The sequence below is a fragment of the Lithobates pipiens genome, unplaced genomic scaffold, assembly GCF_037356315.1.
Source record: "Lithobates pipiens isolate NorthernLeopardFrog02 unplaced genomic scaffold, aLitPip1_a1.2 Scaffold_19, whole genome shotgun sequence".
In the NCBI taxonomy this organism is placed as follows: domain Eukaryota; kingdom Metazoa; phylum Chordata; class Amphibia; order Anura; family Ranidae; genus Lithobates; species Lithobates pipiens.
The window spans coordinates 120,330,246-120,340,314 of NW_027507764.1; the positions used below are offsets into that span (position 1 = coordinate 120,330,246).

Sequence of the window (10,069 nt, forward strand, 5' to 3'; positions counted from 1 at the left end):
AAAATAAACAAATCTGTGTATTAGAAAATAGCATGAAGTTAACACATTAACAATTGTTAGGCACACAATTAACCCCTTGATTGCCCATAGATGTTAACCCCTTCCCAGCCAGTGTTGTTAGCACAGTGACTGTGTATATTAGCAGTGATCACTGTAATGCATCGCTGCTGATATCAGTGGTAGTTATTTCCCACAAAGTGTCGGTGTTGGATTTCCCACCACGCTATGATAGTCCTACTATAAGTTGCTAATTTCTGCCATTAATAGTATTAAAAAAATAATAATAATAATTCCAATATATAGCTCATAGTTTGTAGACGCTATAACTTTTACGCAAACCAATTAATGTACATTTATTATTTTTTCTTGTTTTTTTTCTTTACCAAAGACATGTAGCAGAATACATTTTGGTCTAAATTTATGAGGAAATATTTTTTAAAACTATTTTTTTTTTAAATATTTTTTATTGGATAGGTTTTATAGCAGAAAGTAAAAAAAAAAAAAAAAAAAAAAAAGTTATTATCTTTTTTTTCATTTATATCATTTAAAAAAAGATTCAGTAGTGATCAAATACCACCAAAAAATATAAATTTAGTTTGGGTACAGTGTTACATGTCCCGCAATTGACAGTTAAATTAGTTCAGTGCTGAATAGCAAAATATAGGTTGGTCGTGAAGGGGGCAAAATTTTCCGGCGCTCATGTAGTAAAGATAAAAAAAGCATGAAATCAATATTTGCATATTGAGTCTATGTTGGTGACCCAAAGAGTAGACGTAAGAGAGCCTGCATTAATCAGGCAGCAATAATTTTAGATGAAAAGGTCAGCGATAGCAGCCTCCGTGTTTTTCTTAAGAGAATAACTTTAATAAGGTCTGTGGATTCCTTAAATTTTCTACTAATGTCTACATTGGTACTAAACTGGCAGTGATACCAGGCTACATTAGGCCAGGTTCTACATGAAAATGAAATTGTGTGTTGAGTTGTCTTTATCCTGACTAGAGAAAGTTTATACATAAATGATGCACCAGTGTTGGAAGAGTCTTCACAAAGATGGATTTTGGGTGCTATGGGCAACATTGATAATTTTGCTTCTATTGTCACAGATCTGTCCAAATGGTGTAACTTTTTTGATTGACATGCTATAGATATGAAGCATTTACTGTAACCCTTTATTTTGTCAGGGTTTGGCTCAGTTATGTGTCACAATTGAAGAGTGCTGGGACCATGATGCAGAAGCGCGGCTGTCTGCAGGCTGTGTGGAGGAACGCATTTCTCAAATCCGAAAATCAGTGAATGGCACTACCTCGGACTGCCTTGTATCCATTGTTACATCTGTCACCAATGTGGACTTGCCGCCCAAAGAGTCCAGTATCTGAGTCATTGTTGCTTTCGTCTTTCCAGACTCAAGGTTCAAAACAGCAGAAAAATTATGAAAAACACTTCTATATAAAAATATAAAAAAGGAAAAAAAATGCATCCACACACACACACACACACGAACGCAGCTGCTATTTTAACTTGACTTTTTTATTATTATGGGTTTTTGTTGAATTTTTTTTTTTTTTTTTCGAATTTTTATTTTGTTTCTCGTTGGGATGGGTTGGATCAATTTTACCAGCACGTTGTTCTATTGTGTACATATATATAAATATATGAATATTAAAAAATCAAAAACTGTAAAAAAACAAAAAGAAAAAAAAACAAAATGAACATCTCAGCAAGCATTCAGGTGCCGACTTATGAATGCAAAAAGGTGAAGGTACTTCAGAACCTCAGTAAACTCCTTTTTAGGTAATATATTGGTTTCTCTTATGTGTGAGGTTCTCGGGAGAGGACCCATTGGAGACCACCTACAAAATGCTGCAAACTTTGTAGTAAGCTAAAGACTGTTACATAAGATACACCTTCCACAAACAGGATTTCCTCTCAACAACCGTGATCACCTTCTATTCTTACCTTCTGGACCTAGCTCTCCAAAAATTGTCTGTTGTGTCTTTTACGGATCTAACGGGTGTCTTTGTAACATGTAGAGAAACTCAAAACCGAATGTTCTCTCATTTTGAGAGCTAAATATTTCAGAGGTTCTTTGTGTGGGCAGGGCAGATGGTGGTTGCACATTGCAGCATTTGGCAAATGGTTTATTGCTATGAAGCTACTCCTCAGGTAAAATTATTTAAAGGGGGAAGGATGCTTTTTCAGAGCAGAGCGTTGCCATACAAAACCAGGACAGAGAAAGGAAGACCTTAATAGTCTCATGGTGTGGTTTAGTATAACCTAAGAATGATGATCTTGCAGTGCTTCGGCTATGGAGAATGTTCATGTTCTAACTAGTGGCTGTGGAAGGATGTGGGGGGGGGGGGGGGGCATTACATCTCCATAGTTTTAGCTTGCACAGACCTGATCTACAAAGTCCATATAGGCAATTAAGAACACCGATATACTGGAAATGTATTTTTTCATGTTCAGGAAATGTCAGCTGCCTTGTTAGATAACCAGGTGACTCCACACTAGCATCAACGGGTCATGAGCTTGGCAACCATTAAAAGCTTTAAACAAAAACAGTCTGTTCACGTGATGCATGTAAACATCCTTTTTACCTGCATTGGTGTTGCTGTAAGGTATTCCTTCTCTGTACCTTGGAATTTTAAAACCTAGCTTGGTGCATATTCAGATCCCACTAGATTTGCCATAACCTTGCTCAAGTCAGTGAATGTTTCTGATGCTGCTGATTCAATACTTGGATACATTTTTCATCTGCAAAACAAGCAATGTTTTTTTAGTTTTAGTTTTTTTTGTTTTTGTTTTTTAATAAACGCATTCAATTTACGTGGCTTCCAAGGTAGACCTCTTCAAGTGTTGGGTAACTGCACAGTTTACGCATTGTGTCGTATCCAATACATGATGGAGTTCAATTACAAAAGAAAAAGTAGATAAAATTTCAAAAAATGTCATGACCATAGACCACCTCAAACCAGAAATACCTCAGAATTTTGTACTTGTATAAGTTTATTATATATTTTTAGTTGTGTTGTCTTGTAGTAAGTATATTTTAATGTAAGTTGGCTTTTCTGACAAGGGAATTTAAAAAAAAAATAAAAGGAAAAAAAAATAATTTTCAGAATCTCTTAGGAAGTGCTACCTTTTTGTTTTTATAAGAGCACCATTGTAAATAATTGTATAAATTTGTAGATGAACTGCCTAAATAAGATAATTTGGTATCATTCATACATTTGTAATGGCTGTTTGGCCATGTATAGTTTTATCTGACAGTAAGCCTTTTCTTTTTCTGTCATTCCTATTCTGGATTTTCTTTGTCTGCAGAGTGACATTTAAAAGACTTGCAGTTGGTAGTTTCCTACCATGCTTTCCATGTAAAAAAAAAAATTTGTGAGGAAAGGAAGGGATTGGGCGTTAATATGGTTATTATGATTATCTAAATGTAAGCTACATATATTCTTTTATGTGTTTGTTAATGTGCCTTTATTCACAAATACTGTTAACAAAGACTATTTAGTCTTTTTCTTTAATTGCACCTTGGATATCCATTTTTTTTTTTTTTTATTAGGAAAGGCTTACTGTCATCTCTCAATTATGTCAAAGTGAACTTTGCAGCTGTTCTGTTTTTCCTTCCCTAATTAAAAAAAAAAGCAAATCTCAGAAGCTTTAATGTCCTAAGTACAAGTGCCATATTTGATTTGATAGCCTTCTACTAAGATGTATGTCTTTTTAGACAGTATGATCATGTGATTAGAATGTTGTTGCAAAAATGGCACATTATGTGCCTGACTTTTTTTTTTTTATTGCCAATTTTAGCATTATTTTAGAAGTTTTTATATTATGTTGTCAGTACTACACAACCAAACCTGGAATATATGAAAAATAACCAGAATCTGTATGTGGGATTTTATTGTACAATCTGTACAAACCCTTTTTTTCTGTAGGGAATAAATTGTTACATTACTGTAACATAAGTTATGTTATGTGTTTAGTGGAACAAAAATCTTTTTTTTTTTTATTACAACATGTTGTGTTCATGAGGGTGAATACATCAACTCTATGCTTCATTCTGAAGAATTTCATGTGGGGGGAAAAAATACTTTTCATTTTTTTTAGGTAACCAAAATAATCTTTTACTTAAATGCAGAACACAATTTTACAAAGTGTTGCATGAAGATTTGCTTTTGAAGTATTGCTTTCAGCAGTTAAATTAGCTTAGCCGTAGGGAAATGTTCACAAATATGTGTGTGTGTGTGTGTGTGTGTGTGTGTGTGTATGTATATATATATATATATATATATATATATATATATATATATATACATATCTATCTCATACACATTTTAAACATCCCATGAACATTACCTGACATTCACTTTTTAAGCAATGTAACTAGGATGTAAATATCCATTTGTTGGTCATTAAACATTTAACATAACTTTTGTATATTTTTTTAGATTAAATCAGTTTGACATGTAACCTAAATATAACAGAATTTGTCTATGAAAAATACCTAAAGAAAGCATTGCTACGTTTTTCAAGGTCTTACAGAAGTGAAACTCTTCCAAAACCAAAGGTTGATAAATTTAGGGAGACTATAAGAATGATTCAGTTTCAAAGAGACAACGAGAAATATGCAGACGTACATTGAGAGTTGATTGTGAATATATTACAGTACTAGCAAACAAAATGTCAAAATAATTAATATGCTTGTCAAATCAGAGAATAATATAACAAAATAGAAACAAGTCTTTATAATTTTGGTGTTTTTTTGTTTTTTTTTTATAGACACCAAGTAATATCTAGACATTACATGCCAATCCATGTAATAAGGCAAAAGTAAATTATAATGATGTTATTTTGAAACGTATTTCATAAAGGAAGAGTAACTGTGAAAATGTGAATATATGTGGAAAATATTAAAGTACTTCACACTTTTAATTATGTGTATTATGGTTGGTATATGGATGTACTTTTTTCCACAGATATGTAAATTCCAATAGTTTGGACTTTTTTAAATCCACTCTCAAAATTTACAGTCTGCATTCCTGTAACTTTTAAAATTGTTTCCTAAAAAAAAAAAAAATGCCAATCTGAAAACCTAGCGACTTGATATGTATAATAAATAGAAATGGGGAAAGTTAGCAATAATTTTACACTAAAATATGATAGTAGATGTTTGTATTATTCAGATGCAATAGCGAAGTTTTCTGTTAGAACCTTGAAAAATTTTGTAGCAATTTTTTTTTAAACGTAACAGTGATGGTCGTTCTGTTAATTATTCTATTTATGTGCATACCTTTTTATTATGGTCATCTATTTTCTATTAACAACAATTCTGTTAACATTTGTGCATTCTGTATATCTCATGGATTATGATAAGACCTCAAATCTTTTGTAATTTCCTCTGTGATGGAACACTTTTTTAAATGTTTTAAAGCTAAACAAGAATATGTTTGTGCCTTTGTTTCACTAGGGAGGAACAAAACAGCTGTGCAAAGCTTCATAATTTGACTCATCATTTACCTACATTTTATTTTCTAATGGTCTTGTAATTATTGTTCTGACTCTTGGGATTCAGTGACTTTTTTAAACCAATTACCTCATAGCTCCCGTTAAACAGTATTGCATTACGGATATCCCATTTAAATAGATGAGGACCTTTTGTGTGGATTTCTGAAATTTGAAAAATGTGTTAAAAGATTTTTTTTTCTTTTTTTTTACAAAAAAGCTAAATTAGAACTTTCCCTCCCCAGATCCAAAGTATAGATTCCGGATGGCATCCTGTGGGCTGTCAGTTGATTTATTTCATAGTATACATTTTTACAACCCTGACTAATTTGTTAAGCTTAATGGCAAATATCTTGTTTCTTCATTTTCTTGGTTTAAATTTGTACATGGCTAATTTAAAATAAAGAAAAGAGAAAGCAGGTTGTGAATCAGGTAATGCAAATATAAAGTCACCCAGAAATGTATGGAGAGATATGTTTTTTTGTTAGAAAATGCTTAATTTATTTACATAAAAAATAATTAATTACATCCCCCAAGTGACTTTACTATGTGCCAAAAAATAAATATAGGAAATACTATTTAAAATTTTAGTATTTTTTTTTTCAGATTTGTCCTGATTTAAAAAAAAAAAAAAATCATGTTTAAGCCATACATGGGTCGAATTTCAAAATAATTTTCTGTAGCAACATGAGGTGAAATTAAAGGCTTGGTTGGTCAAATTTCGAAAATCAATTGTGGCACCATCGGATCAATAAAGGCTCAAAATTTCTGATTTTGAAAACAAAATTTGTTCGGAATTCGACCACGTATGGCCAGCCTTAATTTGTTTTAAATCCCCCAAAAAATCCAAAAAAGAATCTGTTGCTTTTGTTTACAGTAAGAAAAGCTAAATACTAGCTGGTAGAAAATGCATTCCTTAAGAACTCTCTAGCTTTTTTTAATGCGCATTATATTTCAGGTATATTTCCACACAGGTTGTTAAACTTTTAAGGATAGTCCATGCCTTGCTTATGCTTACCATGCCAATCTTTGATATAAAGAGTCAGAGCCCATTACTCACATATGTTATTTTGAGAAAGGAATGGGTGAGATGAATTTACGTCCATTTTATTTTTCAGTGAAAAGGAACTTCTTTAGTAATATTTCTGTAAATCCGACGGAAAAGAAAAGTTGGCTTTGTCAGTGTTTGAGTATGTGTCAAACGTTTGTGTACATAGTGGTTCTTAGATTCTTATTTTGAAGAATCTGGTCCAAGGGTATTGTAATGTCTCCAATCATGGAGAAGCATAGTAAGATGCAATTAATCACCTTGAAGTATCAATTTCAAAAGCTATTTGTTTGGATAAAATTTAATCACTGGCGTCTTAACTGTAACTATTTTCTCAATCTGCACAATGCCGTTTTCAAAGAAAAACTTAAGCTTTAATTCATGTTGTTCCTATAGTTAAACCTAGCTACACGTGCATTTCTTTTTTTTAGTGCTAGGAGATTGAAAAATCAAAGTATGTTCTGTCCACTGGGGAGGTTTTATCCAAACCTTTTTTCTGAAAATGAAAATATAATTTTAAAAGACCAAATACTAAATTCCCGGGGTCTCTTTATATATTACATTTTATTGAAATTTTAGAACAGGGATATACAACAAAACCACACATCGTGGAAACAAAGAAACCGGGCACTATAAGAACAGTACCAGCCTACATCAAAAAAAGGAAGAGGAAAAAACACACACACATACACGCACACACACACGCACACACACACTTGTCCATACGGAACATGCACAGTTCACGAACCTCCATCAGGAGGCAGATATACAGCTACTCTGGCGTGATGACATCTCCTTCAACCATATGAGCTAATACATTTAAAAAAAAAATACATAGTTTGTATACTTTATTCTCTACATGTTTGCTTAATTGATGACTTTTACTATAGGAACATCATGCATTATGGGTTTCTAGTTTTTTCTTAAATTCTGTAAGGTCATCTGTGTACAAATTGCATGTTCAGTGAAAGTCTAGGTTGACCTTTGTGTTGATCTTCAAAGTTTATCAGGAATCCTATTTTTTTTTTTTTTTTTTTGAGATTGTAAGAATTAATTGTTATTTAATTTTTGGGAAAGGGGACACATTTCTGAATGTATCATTTAGAATTAATTTAAACACAACTGTCTTATGAACATGTATAATATGCTGACAGTAGGATCCTCCAAATATTTCTTTTTTATTAACTTGTTAAATACTTCAAGGAAAAAGTGTATGCTGTTAACATTCTTTGTACAAAGATTTTTTAAATCTGTTTTTACAGAAGAAAAAAAAGAATACTTTTGTTTTTGGTAACTGTACTAAGCAGCTTGGTGGGAAGTTTTGATGATGGTCAATGTGTTTTTTTTTTTTTCTTTTTTCTTTTTTTTTTTGTATTTAGTCCCAATTCATAAAGTACCATTTGAATACAATGCAAAGTGAAATCATGTGTGTTATATTTCACAATTGTAGCTATAATTATATGTAGCAGAGATAGCTTGTACTACTGATTTAACAATCATTATTCTAAAATATCCTGTTTAAAGAATATATATATAAATATAAGTATACACTTATATATACAGTTGAGCCTGTTGCTGTAACCCATTTGAATTGATGGACTTTGAGGGACATATTTATTTATTCTACTATGTGTTTAAATAGATATGTCCATCAGTAAAACATGTGTTTATTACATTGCAGGTAAATAATTAAGGTGGTTTTAAGAGAACAATGTATCATAGTTGATAATTTGCTGTGAAGCTTTGTCCCCTTTTACTGTAGTCTGTTTAGAAGAGAAATGTATCAGGTTTGAGATTAGACATTGTGAAGTTCTGGTTTGACTGCTTTATTTTTCACTGGGTGCCAGGATAAATTGTCATGAATGTAGTATTTGCCCTGTGAGAAGCAGTCAGACCATAACCAATATGAGGACTTTTTAGAAAGGACTATTTCAAGTTTATCTTTTTTTGTATATGAAATTGAACAATAAATTACAGGTAAAAAATGATCTGGTGGTGTTGGTTTGTTTTGCATTATATAGTATACTGACACACAATTATTTAAATAGGACCTTTTACTTTTGTTGCCTATAAGACTGTATACCCTGGCAAAGTATTTCGATTATTTTTGTGCATCCCTTTGTCTTGTTTAGCCCCATTCACAGGGGCAGAATGTTGGATGACATTGGACGGTTCAATAAACACTGGCTCACATTTGGGCCCGTGTGTAAGGCAACCGACCGGCTCCCAATCAGCGCACTCAGCCAATGGCTGAGAGCGCTGATCAGAGTGTTCTGGTGGGGGGGGGGGGCATCTCCCTGTCAGAACACAACAGATCAGCGGGGGGATATTGCTGTGCCGGCTCCCAATCAGCACTGTCAGCCAATGACTGAGAGCGCTGATCAGAGTGTTCTGGTGGGGGGGCCATCTCCCTGTCAGAACACAACAGATCAGCGGGGGGAGATTGCTGTACTAATATCAGATCATCAGTACAGCGGCTCTGACTGGAGCTGACAGTTTTTTTTCCCTTCAACCTGCTGGGTGTACCAGGCTTAACACAGTCCTGGCATAGCGTATGCAAATGCAGCTGGCTTCCTAAACATTGGCCACGTTCTGGTTCCTAGTAGTCAAGTGACATTACCTGCCTGGAGCCAATTTGCTGACAGTCCCTTCACAACGACGGTGTTTGCATACTGTATGCTAGGATTTTAACTACTATGTTTTCTTCAGCTCTTGAAATAAAGTGGCAGCAGGTACCCATATACAGTATTATTCCAAAAGTGTGATCCATACTGGTGTACTATAAATATGAACATTCATATATTTGAAAAGTGCAGGGATTGTCCAAATGTGCATTAGTTATGCTTGTGGATGGAGGAGAGCGTGACTGCAGATGCCCCTAGTAGTTTACTCCCAAGCAGCATCAGGTGCTTGTTACATGGTCTACTTCTTGCATTGTAGTGCCACATAATGATTCTGTTTTACTGCTCCCTCTCAAAAATGTGAGCCCTAGTTGAATCACTGACAAATTTGTCCTTATGTTGTTGTTCTCTTACAGTCCATATCTAATCTGTCACTGTCGAATTCAACACAAAGGTCTTCCATTGAACCACACAGCAGAATGTTCCAGTATCGCTTTACATTTTTCATAAATTATCTGATAACAAATGCACATGCCTCTACATACTGGAGGAGCCTGATTAATGGACATTCCATTCACATTAATTTGTTATGGGTGAAATATAGGAGTTGTCATTGCAGACTTCCATCTAAAAATGTACACCTTTGGAATCATACCCAGACCCCCATTGTGGGCCAGCCTGTAATGTTTTCCTTGGGCACTGTGTCTTGTGTTTGGGGCTCGCCTTATTAAATGGAGCAGCCAGTGAGTCAACCACAGGGTGCTATATAAGGACCATGGTCTATCCTTATGGCACCCAAACCCTGAAGAAACCTTTGGGAGTATGAGAATTGTGACAGGTGGAGCTGATGGCAGATGGGACCATCATCATGGACAGGGTAAGACCCTGTTTT

At 33.9% G+C, this 10,069-nt stretch overlaps 1 protein-coding gene across 1 annotated transcript in view; it reads left to right on the forward strand.

Annotated features, from left to right (window-relative positions):
• ACVR2B (activin A receptor type 2B) overlaps positions 1-8,544 on the forward strand; it is a 249,148-nt gene extending 240,604 nt beyond the window's left edge. The window contains exon 11 of the mRNA XM_077491193.1: positions 1,182-8,544. Within this exon, the coding sequence (XP_077347319.1) occupies positions 1,182-1,376 (195 nt within the window). The 3' untranslated portion in view covers positions 1,377-8,544. The remainder of the gene's footprint in view (positions 1-1,181) is intronic.
• The last annotated feature ends 1,525 nt before the right edge of the window (positions 8,545-10,069 follow it).